We start from the raw sequence: 14,554 nt of genomic DNA, 5'->3' as shown, positions 1-14,554 counted from the left end.
GGTAGGACGGCCACATCCCCAGACCTTGTAGTAGAATTTGTGAGCATTTTAAAATAAATTTCAAGTCACCCTTAGAAAATAAAAACTTGAGCCCAGAGAATTAAGAAACGACATAAGAATGTCTAATTAAGTTGGCTGGTGGTTGCACATGCACTCAGGAGGCAAAGGCAGGTGGATCTCTGTGAGTTCGAGGCCAGCCTGGTCTACAAGAGCTAGTTCCAGGACAGGCTCCAAAGCTACAGAGAAACCCTGTCTCGAAAAACAAAACAAAACAAAAAGTGTCTAATTTAAAAGAAACCATGTGTGTGTGTTTTTTCCTCTAGATCATTTTCATGAACTGTATAAAGTAACTCTTCTCCCGAACCAGACACACTATGTCATCCCCAAAGGTGAACACCTGCCTTACTTCAGCTTTGCCAAAATCGCCAAGAGAGGAGTGGAAGGCTCCTACAGTGACAATCCGATAATCCGGCACGCGTCCATCGCGAACAAGTGGAGAACCATTCATCTCATACTGCACAGTGGGATGAACGCAACCACGATCCACTTTAACCTCACACTCCAGAACTCCGACGACGAAGAGTTCAAAATCCAGATAACAGTGGAGGTGGACACAAGGGAGGGGCCAAAACTGAACGCCACAACCCAGAAGGCCTATGAAAATTCGGTTAGCCCAGTGACACCTCTTCCCCAGGCCGAAATCCCTTTCGAAGATGTTCCCAAAGAGAAACGCTTCCCCAAGGTCAGGAGACCCGATATAAACACCACAGGGAGATTCCAGCAGGAGGTGAAAATCCCCCTGGTAAATATTTCACTCCTTCCAAAAGAGGTCCAGGTGAGACTGAGCAACTTGGACCTGCAGCTGGAGCTTGGAGACATCACCCAGAAAGGATACAACTTCTCCAAGTCAGCCCTGCTGAGGTCTTTCCTGAAGGGTTCACTAGATGCTAAAGGAAAACCTCCGTCTAGAAGGACCGACGAAACAAATGACCGTCTGGAGGCCCCACAGGAAAAGCCCTCTCACAGAAGCCCCGGTGGCTTTGTCGCTGGTCAGAGAGCAGAGAGACAGACATCCCCAGTGGGGACAGTGGACACGAATGGCCGTGACCGTGGTCTGAATCCATCCCCGGCCTTGGAGAGCAATGCAAGATTTAAGCTGGAAACTCGGGCCCCACATACACCAAGCATGAGTGTATCCAGAGAAGAGCCCACCGGGAAAGAGGAGGCAGGAGGCGGAGCGGAGGGCGAAGCTGACAGCCGCGTAGCTGTAGAAGCAGTAGTTCCTGGGAGGCGGCTGCAGCGCTACACGGAGACTTACCCAGGCTTTTTGCCTTGGGAGAGAAGAAAGTATTTCCAAGACCTTCTTGATGTAAGTTTGATCCAGCCTTATCCCCTGTCATGCCCACGAACATAAATAGCTTCGTAAGTGGTAATATTATAGTAACTATCATCTGTCGTGCACTGAGGACTGTTAGTGACCAGGTGCCACATTCTGTAACTCGCTGCATGGTGGCACCTTTATCATCTCTTGTTGGTAGAGTCTACTCTGGGCTAAACAGTGTTGAGTTACGTGGCATCCTCCTTACAGGAGGAAGAGTCGTTGAAGACACAGTTGGCGTACTTGACCAACAGCAAACGTGCAGGACGGCAGCTGAAAGACACGTTTGCGGACTCGCTCCGATACGTCAATAAGATTCTCAACAGCAAGTTCGGATTCACGTCCAGGAAAGTGCCCGCCCACATGCCCCACATGATTGACAGGATCGTCATGCAAGAGCTACAAGATATGTAAGTCTTAGTATGCTCGACATTGGTTGTGTGTCTGCCCCAGTGAGCTACGGCCTTCGAAGATGCCGTGTAAATACAACGTGAAGACAGACTTCCGTTTCCACAGGCGTCCAATACCGTACGTACCTTGAGTATCCAGAGCTCTCCGTGTGTTCTCTCTGGACAGGTTCCCCGAGGAATTTGACAAGACATCGTTTCACAAAGTGCGCCATTCGGAGGACATGCAGTTCGCCTTCTCGTATTTCTATTACCTCATGAGTGCCGTGCAGCCCCTGAATCTTTCCCAAGTCTTTGATGAAGTAGATACAGACCAGTCTGGTGTCTTGTCGGACAGGGAGATCCGAACGCTGGCTACCCGGATCCACGATCTGCCTTTAAGCTTGCAGGTAATGTGTTGTTTCGGCCCTCAGCTTGTGACGTGTCGGGTGAGAAACACAATCCTGGCAGGGCCTCTTTTCCTACTGCATTTCAAGTAAAGGGAATTCTGGATATTTAGTGTCCGGGCTAGTAACTCCTCATTCATTTATTAATGCTGGACATAAAATATTTGAAATTTGTGTTTTATGGATTATTTTTTTGTGGCCTTGCATTGGGTGAGTCGTCTGCCGTCTGAGGGGAGAGGCAGGTGGTAGATACCTGCATGTGAGCCTCGTGGCAAGTTCATTCAGGGTATGGTGTGGGACTGACGGGGACTCTCAGCCAGGTCCCCCTGTGATCCTTAGAAATGCTAAACTCATGTATGGAGATGTTAAAATGATTGAGTTGCAGTGCCTTCTTCCGCGTGAGCCTGCAGCACCTTGTGAACACGGGTGTCTCACAGCCCTGTGTTCTCGTTCAGATGAGGGTGAAATATTTGTCATTGTGCTGTCTTATTTTGCTCCTTTGAAATGTTTATACTTAGAGTCCTACTGATTTTGAGTCCTTTAGAATATCCACTTAGAGACCATCACATAAGTTTTTATCACGAGTTTTCCTTTTATTTCTTGAGATTATATATAATTATATCATTTCCCTTCCCTTTACATCCTCCAGGTCCTCTCATGTACCTCCCTTTCTGAGCTTTTTCAGTTTCACGGCCTTTTTCTCCCCATTGTTGTTAGATACATGTATGTACATGTGCATGCATCTGTGCGCTTCTGATTGCATAAATTCAACCTGCCCAGTCTATAGAACATGTGCACATGCTTTCTGTTTTTAAACCACAGTTTTTATCTGTCATGTGTATAACAGGTTTATGTTTTGCTTTGGTTAGGATCTGACAGGTTTGGAACACATGTTAATAAATTGCTCAAAAATGCTTCCTGCCAATATCACTCAGCTGAGCAATATTCCACCAACCCAGGAAGCCTACTACGATCCCAACCTGGTAAGTCTCGTGTTAATCCTTATCGGGTGTATCACCACCATTGCTGTGTGGCACACCGGAACCAGAGGCTACGGAACAGCACAAACAGTACCCGGTCACTTATATCCTGCCCAGAACCCCTTCCCACTCTGTGAATATGTTAAGTTCACGTTCAGATTGGTTACCTGGATTCCGTAAACAGACGCTCCAGTGAGTAACCCCAGAACTCTCTTGGAAAGAGAACGCCGCAAAGAAAGATGGCAGCCGGGCGCTGCTGGCCTTCCTGGCTCTGTGGGGGATGGCAGATGAGCTGCACACACCTGTGGCAATATCACTTGTCTAAAGTAGTGAGGAGATTGTTCATTGTAAGAGATGTGAGAATATGTGTGCCTCAGAATTGATGAATGCTCAGACACAATACACTGACACTGTTTAACTGGGTTTTGTAAGCTGTACATGTGATGTGTGGGAAAATGCTTAGAAAATCAGTTGGATGAGGAGGGAAATGGGAAGCATACACTCTGACTTGAATAATCAAAAAGTCCCTAATGTAATCCACCCCCTTCTCGGATACCAGAGCCTACACACCTCAAAAGATATTTTAAATCACAGCTGGGTTTTGGTGTTGTTATCTTGCATTTTCCATATTTTGTACAACAAATAGCTCTTGCTTTCATAATTAGAATAAAATTCTGTTAAATTTTTCTGGAGGGGAGAGGTGGCTCAGTGGTTAAGAGCACCTTTTGTTCTCGTGGAGGACCTGGGTTCGGTTCCCAGCACATACATGGTAGTTTACAACCATCTATAATCATTCCTGTAACGCAGCTGGCTGATTGAGTGGAAGGGTATGTGTGTAGTCATCTTCTGTCTCTGGAGAGAATAAAATCATTTCTAGGACCATGGAAGTTAAGTTATGTAGGCTCAAGAACATTCTCAGGAGAGTTTGTAAACAATAATAACTCTTTTCTAAATGCTTCCCCAGATTTAGTTACGCCGGTTGTGTCAAAGCTCATACAGTCAAGGCATTTGTAGGTTAGTTACCTCTTGGTTTTTGCTTTGGGTTTTTGTTTGTTTTTAATTCTATTGTCAGCCAGGCCTGGTGACACATGGCCTGGAGTCCACCACCTGAGAGGCAGAAGTGGGAGACAAGTTTACAGTCAGCCTGGGCCTCTTGAGTAAGTCGTGTGCCTGAGAGAGCAGAAATAATAACTAAATACTCAACTAGGCCAAGGACGGGTCATTCATTTTTCTTTCACACGTTTGTCAAGGTAACCAAATTGCTGTTAGTTATCAAGGACATGAACGCACCCTTTCTCCTCAAGAGGGAAAGTAGGCTCTCTAGATTGCCAGCCCCATCATGGCTTTTCAGACATCTTTATGTACGCATCCTGCATGAGCTCGGCTAGGTTGTGGCAGGGAGCCTAAGGCGACAGGGTGCCTGGCCCCTGAGCCCCGTGAACTCTTGGTGACCCTTGGGTTCAGTGTCCAAGGCCTGTGCCTCGCTTGCTTTCTTGCCGTGCCCTTGGTGGACCGTCTGACCCTCTTGTGTTCTCTTGTAGCCGCCAGTCACTAAAAGTCTTGTCACCAACTGTAAACCAGTAACCGACAAAATCCATAAAACGTATAAAGACAAGAACAAGTATAGGTGAGTGGCTGGTGCGTCTTTGCTCAGCTCCTGGACAGTTCCGAAGGCCCGGCATGGTTGTCCCTTTAAGCGTCTTATTAATTGTGCATTCATTCCAAGGTCATGTGAGATTTCCTCCAGGCAGATCTAGACGCAGTCATTTCTGTGCACATTGAGTCCACTCAAGTTTTTGTTTTTTGTTATGTTTTATTTTGTTGTTTTTTCAAGACAAAATTTCTCTGTAGTTAAAGGCATGTACCACCACCACCACCCGACTTCATAAAGTTTTTAAGAAAGCTTTTATTAGTGAAATTTTGTTTTTCATTTCCACATATTTATTAAGCTCTCTCAACATATCTGACCATTAGGTTTGAAATCATGGGAGAAGAAGAAATCGCTTTCAAGATGATCCGCACCAATGTTTCTCATGTGGTTGGCCAGCTGGATGACATAAGGAAAAACCCCAGGTACTAACTTTTAATTTTTTTTTCTGAGTGACTATAAAATGTGGTTATTTTTTTCTTTGTTTTTAATTCTATGACTAAGAAAGGAGCAAGCAGGACTAGAGAGAAGGGAGTGGCTTATTTCAGTGTGGAGTAGAGAGAGACGCTCCATGGAAATGACATAGCATGAGTTAGGTGTGAGGTTCCCCATGCAGGGGATCTTAGAGATGGGGTTCAGAGCGGACTGGACAGGAGGGATGGGGCTCACAGGCAGCGGGCACTCAGTATATCTAAAAAGGTTCTTCCTGAGAGTTGTGCTGGTTAGCCTGAGTCCCTGGTGTCTAGCACGCAGGAGGGCTCTCCTGAGCTGGTTCTCTAACTGCTGGGGCCCAGGGCTTCTTAGCCTTTCTGTTTTCTATTTTGTTTTATTTTATTTTTGAGACAGGTTCTCAGTAGCCCAAACTAGCCTGAGATCTGCCTCAGCCTCCTGAGTCCTGAGATACAGGCACCAGCCACCCTGTTCAGCTAATTTCCTTTGTGAAAAACTCGTTTCCTCTCTGGTTCTTTATGTAGGTTCTTAAGATGTCCCTATATCCTCTCTATTTTTCCATAATTGGTAGTTGGATCTGAAGGATTTGTTAATTTTTTAAAAAATTTTGCTGTTTTCAAATGTACCGTCACAACTTATTATACCCTTAATGGGACCTTGGTGTAGTGATTTCTACCATAAAGAAAACTTCAACCAGATGGGACGCCCCATCCTAACCTGGTTCTTCTGAACTCCAGCCTCTCAACTTGGTTAGAGATACATTGATTCAAACCTCAGAGGTCTGCACTGTAGGGCACCAGCTCTCTCCAACCACGTAAGCATGACATACTGGACATCTGGGAGAACCTGTTTCAGGTGGTTCCTGATTTCCCCTCAGCTGCTAACGAAATATCGCAGCCAGTCAGGTACATACATCTGGCCGCACTAAGTGGAAGTTATTTATTTATTACCGTAGTTACATGGATCTTTAGAAATCATCCTCCCTCGTTCCCCTGTTTTGCAGGTGGGGGACTCCTCCAGGGAGCTCCATCAGCAAAAGGCACCAATGCTGGGTGCGGGCGCACTGGGAACGGTTTGGGAGCCCAGATCCCTCGCTGGATTGGGTCAGGCTCATGCGTGATGACCAGTGACGTTAGCTTTCTGTTTCAGGAAGTTCGTTTGTCTGAACGACAACATTGACCACAATCACAAAGACGCCCAGACGGTGAAGGCTGTTCTCAGGGACTTCTATGAATCCATGTTTCCTATCCCTTCCCAGTTCGAGCTGCCGAGAGAGTATCGGAACCGTTTTCTTCATATGCATGAGCTGCAGGAATGGTAAAGTCTGGTTTTGCATGCCCGTGTGTGTGCTCGTGTATCTACATACATCCGTATCTGGATTTCAGATTGCTGACATTTCTTTGTGTTATCTGATGTGTAGTTTATTTAGGAAAAGGTAGTTACAATTTTTGTTTTATTAAACATTTACAAACGTTTACTGGCATTTCAAGAGATTTGTAAAAAATATGTGACTGAATTTTTACAGTTTTATTGAATGAAACTTCATTTATTCAATTGTTTGTTGACCAATGCCAAGACAGCAGCACTGACTTGGAAGATCTTGTGTCTTACAAACCAAGAGGCACATGAAGTCAGCATGGTAACCTTTGCTGCCCAAACTGTCGAGCAAGCTTTCAGAACCAGTAGAAACTGCATAGATCATGTCTGAAAGACTGACATTTGGTAAAGCATTGTCCAGAAATTATCTGCAGTGGTTGGGAAGGATGAAGACAAGAGAAGACTAGTAACAACTGAATGGAGGTCGCGGAGCACAGCTCCTATCTGTACAATACAGTTCAGGCCGTCTATGTATCCGTGGTGCTTGCGGTGAACACTGGAAGTGTTATGTGGTCCAGACCAGAGGGGGAATGACACAAGTGACAAGGTTTTCCCCTACAGCAAGGTGTCTCGACTCATGGCAGAGCGTATCTGCGGTTGTTATAGACCAAGGAGAGCTGGTGAGAGAAGTACCCGTCTGTTCAGGATGCACCGTGGGTACCAGTCTGGGTGTCCTCAGCTTGGTTATTGCAAAAAGAGAAGAAGATGGTCCTAGACTGATGGTAGACCTGTAGACATGACCTGAGGCCTAAAAGAGCTAGCAAGATCCAGAAGCTTTTCAGTCTCTCCGAAGATATGTTGTCAAGAAGCCCTTAAAGAAGGGGAGAAGCCCAGACCAGCACCCAACATTCAGGGTCCTGTTAATCCACATGTCCTGCAACATAGACACTGCTGTTTGCTCTGAAGAAACAACACACTTAACAAAAAACAAGGAGAAGGCTTCCTGCCTGCCTGCCTCAGCCTCATGAATGCAGGATTTTTTTAAGTTAGGTTTTTTTTTTTAATTTTATATCAGTTTTTTTTTTGTTAGCATATATACAGCATTTTAACACTGTATACTCTGATGTCTGTTCTGTTCCCTTACTCTTCATCCCTATCTCCCCATCCTCTTGTTGGTTCCCTTTCCCCCATTTACACCCCTATTTCCATGTGATATGTATATCCACTTAGCTCCCATTCCCCCACCCATGTAAGTGTTGTTCTTGCCCCCTCATGAAGTTTTGTAGCTTCATAACCTAGGCACACACAGGAATATATACAGATTAACCTAGATACACAGAGGAATATATACAGATTAACATAGGTATACAAAGGAGTCTAGCTTTTTTTCTCCTATCTTGAGTATTTTCAGTTGCATCCATTTTCCTGTTAATGCCACGATTTCGTTTTTTTGTGGCTCAATAAATCCCATTGTGTATGTGGACCATATTTTCTTTATCCCTTCCCCTGTTGAGGGGCATCTAAGCTGCTTCTGAGTCTTAGCTGCCGTGTATAGGGCAGCAGTAGGCGCGGCTGTGAAGATCTTCCTACACACACGAGAGTCCACTGATGGCTTGCCAGTGACTCTCCAAGCTCCTCCACACTCTCAAGCAGAGACTTAATCCTGCTAATCTCTCTGTGTCCAGGATTTTTTTTCTGAAATAAAAAAAATGTGAATGAATGAATTTTAAAAATTTTAAGGTCCACAAGTACTGTTCTTTTGAAGCTGAGGAGACATTTACTACTGGAGAACAGCATTTATTATAAAACAACAGATCTAAACTTGTGTTAGAAATGTGTATTTTATTAACATTTTAGAGTTGACTATGCATACTGTCTTTTTGCCTTACGATATGCACAGTATGTTTTTGTAAAACTCAGTAACTCTTTGTGTCCAAACAGGAGGGCATATCGAGACAAGCTGAAGTTTTGGACCCACTGCGTGCTAGCAACACTGATTATATTCACTATCTTCTCGTTTTTTGCTGAACAAGTAAGTTGTCTCCATTTTGCATAGATCTTAAGCAATGTTTCTGGGTGGACCGTATCAGCTGTCTCTCCAGCACCTAGAAATGAACTCTTTGCATTGCAACCCGTTCATAACCATCGTCTTATTTTCAAATGATTGTTAAGTATAGAAAACATTGAAAGGATTCTAATATAGTTTTTAACTTTCTTATAAAAAATAATCTATTCAAACTCAGAATTAATGTTCCAATGATTAAACATCAGCAGTTCCTTTCACCTAAAAAAAAAAGTCAAATGAAACTGGACAGAGGTCTTGAAAATAAATGCCCTTAGCAATGGCTCTCCCTGCAGGTCTTTGAACAGTGAACCACGAGCCAACACCATTTGGTCTCACAGCTCTGTGGGAACATGCTTGAGCATATTGACTATAGCGCTGAGCAGAACTGTCAATTGCTTTTGTTTGGGAGGAGTGTGAAGGGAACTTGTTTCAGACTGTGGCAATGATCAGGGTCACAGAAGGAACACCTGCTTCGCCAACAGTCTCTCATCAATATGGAAAACTAACGCTGATTTTCTGCTCTCCATCATGTAGATAATTGCCCTTAAACGGAAGCTATTTCCCCGGAGGAGAATACACAAGGAAGCTAGTCCAGATCGAATCAGGGTGTAGAAGTTCTTTCTTTGCAATCACCTACCTCAGCGTCTCCTGCGCATCTCACACCTCACCATCAGGGGGTGTCTGCATGACGTGATGTAGACACAGGCATGTCCCCATGATGCAGTGCAGATACGGGGTGTCCTCATGATGTGATGCAGCCACAGGGGTGTCCCGTGATGTGATGCGCAGACACTGGGGTGTCCCGTGATGTGATGCAGACACTGGGGTGTCCTGTGATGTGATGCAGACACTGGGGTGTCCCGTGATGTGACGCACAGACACTGGGGTGTCCCCATGATGTAGCACATAGACATGGGGTGTCCCCATGATGTGACGCACAGACACTGGGGTGTCCCGTGATGTGATGTGCAGACACAAGGATGTCCCCATGATGCGATGCACCGACACCGGGGTGTCCCATGATGTGACACACAGACATAGGGGTGTCTGCATGACGTGACACAGACACAGGGTGTCCCCATGATGTGACACATGGATGGCCTGCTCTGAAGAAGGGACAGCGTGCAGACCATGTTCTCCTGCAGCATGAATAGAGCCCACTGCCCTGGAATTAATCATCACACTGAGACCTGGCGTTGGCAGCCCTACGGCTTGTACTTTTAAGGGAGTTGCCGAAGGATTTGTCAGCTTGTTGATGGACCCTCGCTGACAAGCTGCCGGTTTCCTCCCACAGTCCCTGCGGCCTGGGAACAAGTGCTGAGGGACCCCGGCTTTGCATTCCGAACTCGTTTGGCCCTAACTTTCCACTTTTTTCTTCTTTTCCTTCATTTCTCATTTTTAAAAACAAGTAGCGACTAAGCTGTCCTTGCTTCTGAAAATAACGAAATCAGAATGTCCAAATGTTTGTATAGATCTTATTTAAATAATGTAGAGCTATCCTTTCCTTTTAGCATAGCTAAATTATTGATTTTTATGAGCCTTCAAGCGGTCTTGAATCACTAATGACTACTGAAGACCTGGGGAGGGGTTGATGTTGGCAGCACTTTGTTTAACCTAGCCCCCAGGATGCCGGGATTTCGTCGGCAGGCCTGATTGCAAAGGGCTAGCGTCAAGCACCGATGCTACTCACCAGATGTGATCATGTCTTGACAGTGGACACACTCAAACAAAAGTGCCTCACTTTGGAAATGAGTAGTGCCGACGGCACCAGCACGCAGCGCTGGCGTCCAGCTGAAAATCCGTCTCTCTCAGCAGCTCACTTTCAGCCTGCCGTGCGGGAACAGCGGTCAGCCAGCTTTTTCTAAAAGAACAGAGAGCTGATAACTTGAGACACAGCTGTCTTTGTCAGACAGTCTTCTTGGCTGCTTAATTTTTTTTTGTTTGTTTGGTTTTGGGGGGAGGGGTTTCTTTTATTTTTGTAAACAGCCCAATAGAGCCAGCTTTAGCTCGCACTCGCAGCTCTACGAAAACAGGCCCCAGCCAGACTTGAACCACAGCCTCATTTCTATGTAAATCCCGACATTGTATAGTGGTTTTGTGAAGCCCTGATTCCATGAATCCGCTCTGAATTCTGACAGATAGCTCCAATCATGATTTCAATGGTGTTCTTCCCAAATGGTGTACTTTTGTAATGAGAACTTGAAATGTAAATACCGTGTTTGTGCTGTAAGTTCTGTGTATTTCAAAATCAAAATCTCATAAAAAGATCACGTTTATTGATTTGAGGGTTTACTATTATTATTTATTGTGTATGAGTGTTTTGCCTGGATGCATGTCTCTGCACCATCTGTGGAAATCAGAAGAGGGTGTCATAGCCCCTGAAACTGGGGTTACAAATGGTTGTGAGCCGCCATGTGGGTGCTGGGGTTTGAACCCTGGTCCTCTGGAAGAGCAGCTGGTGTTCTTAACCGCTGAGCCATCTCTCCAGCCCTATGCTTTTAGCTTTAATAAAGTCTTTGAAGATTGGTGATATTACTGTCCTGATTCAACAGTCTTGAATGGTCATCTGAGGGGAGCGTTCAGCCCTCTGGCTCTGCAGTGAACACAGTAAAGTGTGAAGCAGTGTATGGAAAGGTTAGGGTTATAACATACTAGAGAACGCTGCTTTGTGGGATGGGGAACACATTCAGAATGGAATTTGGTCCCCCCCCCCCAAAAAATTGTTAACTGGGTATTATTTAGAAGCTGAGAATTGATTTTGGAAAAGTTATAGATACTGGCCATTTGGATGTAATACAGACTTCTGCAGTTAGATGAGTCTAAGGTTAACAAGTTTGGTAGCACAGTGGATGATAAAATACGAACGTTCGTGCAATCATTTATCTAATGATTCAGCAGGCTGTTGGGAAAGAATCTGAACAGTGAGTGGCCAGAAAATTTAAACCTTAGAACCATTCATTCAGGTGGAATTTTATAAAAGGTCAGAATGTGATTTGAGTCCGTTTGTTGTACAAAAATAAAATATAATATGCTTGTCGTCCCTGCATTTAGGAGGGCGAGGTAGAGTTGCATGAGTTCAAGGCCAGCTGGGACACGTAGTTCCAGGTAGCCTGTGCAACAGAGACTGCATCACAAAACCAACGCCACAAGGAGTAACGCACACGCATGAGTGAGTCTGAGGAACGGAAATGCACGTCCTAGTAGGGTTGACAAGTCCAAGGCCAAGATGCTGGTAGGTTCGGTTGTCGCCGAGCACTATTCTGCTTCCATGTTGACCCCTTGAATACCGTGCCCCCCAGAAGTGATGATGCCTTGTGCTAATAGGGCAGACGGCAGGAAGACAAAGGAGACAGGTTCTTCTTATTGAGCCTTTTATAGGCACCACTAATCCTGATCACTGAGGTTCTGCCCTTGTGAGTTAATCACTCCCTCTTAGCACTGTTACAGGGGTGATTAAGTTTCACAGAAATCCCCCTGCCTCCTGGGTGCCTGGATTAAAGGTGTGTGCCACTGTAACCATCTTATGTATTTATTTTATGGGTGTGTGGGGGGGGCATATACACACCATGGCGTACCTTTAGAGGTCAGAGACCAACTCATCGCTTGTTTCTGTGACGTGGATCCTGGGAAGCCAGCTCGGGCCATCAGACTTGACAGCATGTACTTTCACGTTGCTGCACAACATCACCAGCTCCGGTAATATATTTTTCCAGACTAGCGTGGCGGTCAACATCTATCATTCCAGAATCCTGAAGGTAAGGCTAGAAGGTAGCAAGTTCAAGGTCTACCCAAGCTTCTTAGCCAAGGGGAGAGGGAAGAGTTAATGCCCCAGATCCAGTGATGAAGGGGGCTTCTTAGTCTAACTGCTCTGTGCTTCCCCCTTATTCTAGTTCCAGCCCTATCTTAAAATTCTATTAAATAGCCGGGCGATGGTGGCGCACGCCTTTAATCCCAGCACTTGGGAGGCAGAGGCAGGTGGATCTCTGTGAGTTCGAGACCAGCCTGGTCTACAGAGCTAGTTCCAGGACAGGCTCCAAAGCCACAGAGAAACCCTTTCCCAAAAAAAAAAAAAAAAAAAAAAAAAAAATTCTATTAAATAGCAGGCAGTTTTTCTACACACATGAAATTCATTTCTAGGCACTGAAACATGCTTGGGTTGCAAATGATGTAGGTACCGTAAACTTCTTTAAAAAGAGGAGCACCAGAGACACAGCCTATGTGTGTTCAGTTGACAGGATCGAGAATCTTTGAAGAGGCAAGCCACTGGGCACACTCCTAAGGTATCATCTAGGTTAGGTCAGCTGTAGTGGGAGACCCATTCTACCCATAGGCAGCACCTTTGTGGCAGCCCAGAGGTGAGGAAGTCTGAGGGGAGCTCTTACCGTTGCCAGTTTGCAGGAGCCTCTGTGGGTGAGGGTGCCTACCGTGTCGGCAGCTTTCCTAGCGTGTGGCTGCCCCTGCCCAGCTATTGCGGCTGCTGTCCTTTGTTGGCCCCTGAGCCCAGCTTCTTCAGCCTTCCAACACAGGCTGAAGATCATCGGCTCTCCAGGAATCCCCTGGGGCCTGCAGTACCACATCGGAACTGCCCAGGCACCCAGCCTCGTGCACTCAACCATTGCGGTACTGCCCAGAGCAGACCGTGGGAGCCAGGCTAACAAATCCCCCTTTAGTATATGCGCATTCCACCTGTGACCTTCCAGAGACCCCAGCTGATCAACCCCGCCAGGACTGTTGCTCAGCTCTGTCCATCTCACCTCTCTTTCCGTGTCTGTTCTATCCCCAGAATGAAGGCATGCCTCCTAACTCACACTCTTTTTTTAAAAAATATTTATTTATTATGCATACAATATTCTGTCTGTGTGTATGTCTGCCGGCCAGAAGAGGGCACCAGACCTCATTACAGATGGTTGTGAGTCACCATGTGGTTGCTGGAATTGAACTCAGGACCTTTGGAAGAGCAGGCAATGCTATTAACCACTGAGCCATCTCTCCAGCCCCTAACTCACACTCTTCAGAAAGTCCAGAAACTTCATCTCTGGTTTAGTATAGAAAATCCAGGTTGGGAATGAATACAGTGATTTGTTTATTCTAGGCGCTGTGTACTTCTGGCCTGAGAAATGGAGCCTTTCATCCAGAGGAGGCTTGCGGAATCGACAAGAGAACTGCCCCCTGTGAAGCTGTGTGTGTGAGAAGAGAGACAGAGACAGAGAGACGAAGTTCCCTGAATTGCCGAAGTTGAAGGTAAGCTGCTATACTTGGAAGCATTGCAAAATTTAAATCTGGTGATTAAAATTCAACCAAGGTAAGGCTAAGTGTTGATAAAGAGCACCATAAGGACTCTGTAAATTTGGCTGATGTGTAGCTCGGTGCTGGAGTACCTGCCCCTCGTGCACATGGCCTTGGTGGAGGTCCCCAGCACAGAAAAAAAAAATTTATAAAAATATAGCAATTAATATAAACTTAAAATTAATAATTGGTCCTTCCTTCTGCTTCCCCTCACCTGCCAACTTCAGACTTTTACAGTGTGCCGGCAACATGGTATTTTCACAGATATGCTGTGCATTTCTCGGTTGGCCTGTGCCTGTGAGAATCTTACTGCTTCACGTGCCTTTTCCTTCTTACCCATCACTCTCCGATTCATGCCGCATCGCTGTGGTCTATCACCAGTTGTTTACCTGATGTCTTAGTTAGGGTTTCTATGGCTGTGATTAAATACTGCGACCAAAAACAAACCTGGGGCGGGGGGAGCATTTCTTTCATCTTGCAGTTAAACAGTCAATGGCTAAAATCTGGACAGGAATTCAGAAGCAGGAACCTAGAGGTTGCGATTGAATCAAAAGCCATGGAGGGGTGCTGCTTACTGGTTTGCTTCCCACTGTTTGCTCAGACAACTCAGGACCACCTGCCCAGGAGGTGGCACCTC

The 14,554-nt window shown here is 45.7% G+C and overlaps 2 protein-coding genes across 2 annotated transcripts in view; both read left to right on the top strand.

The window, feature by feature from the left end:
* The window catches only part of Gnptab (N-acetylglucosamine-1-phosphate transferase subunits alpha and beta), a 60,006-nt gene extending 49,099 nt beyond the window's left edge, over window positions 1-10,907 (top strand). The window contains exons 13-21 of the mRNA XM_005358206.2: window positions 324-1,369; window positions 1,589-1,788; window positions 1,955-2,174; window positions 3,041-3,154; window positions 4,693-4,778; window positions 5,126-5,224; window positions 6,399-6,566; window positions 8,508-8,598; window positions 9,166-10,907. Coding sequence (XP_005358263.1) covers window positions 324-1,369; window positions 1,589-1,788; window positions 1,955-2,174; window positions 3,041-3,154; window positions 4,693-4,778; window positions 5,126-5,224; window positions 6,399-6,566; window positions 8,508-8,598; window positions 9,166-9,243 — 2,102 coding nt within the window. The 3' untranslated portion in view covers window positions 9,244-10,907. The remainder of the gene's footprint in view (window positions 1-323; window positions 1,370-1,588; window positions 1,789-1,954; window positions 2,175-3,040; window positions 3,155-4,692; window positions 4,779-5,125; window positions 5,225-6,398; window positions 6,567-8,507; window positions 8,599-9,165) is intronic.
* Window positions 10,908-13,608: 2,701 nt separating this feature from the next.
* The window catches only part of Sycp3 (synaptonemal complex protein 3), a 16,145-nt gene continuing 15,199 nt past the window's right edge, over window positions 13,609-14,554 (top strand). Inside the window, exon 1 of the mRNA XM_026784446.1 lies at window positions 13,609-13,872. The gene's annotated coding sequence lies outside the window, so the exon portion shown is untranslated. The remainder of the gene's footprint in view (window positions 13,873-14,554) is intronic.

The sequence above is a fragment of the Microtus ochrogaster genome, chromosome 24 (assembly GCF_000317375.1).
Source record: "Microtus ochrogaster isolate Prairie Vole_2 chromosome 24, MicOch1.0, whole genome shotgun sequence".
Taxonomy (NCBI): domain Eukaryota; kingdom Metazoa; phylum Chordata; class Mammalia; order Rodentia; family Cricetidae; genus Microtus; species Microtus ochrogaster.
The sequence above is the reverse complement of the archived record's forward strand: the minus strand, read 5'-3'. Positions and strand labels throughout refer to the sequence as shown.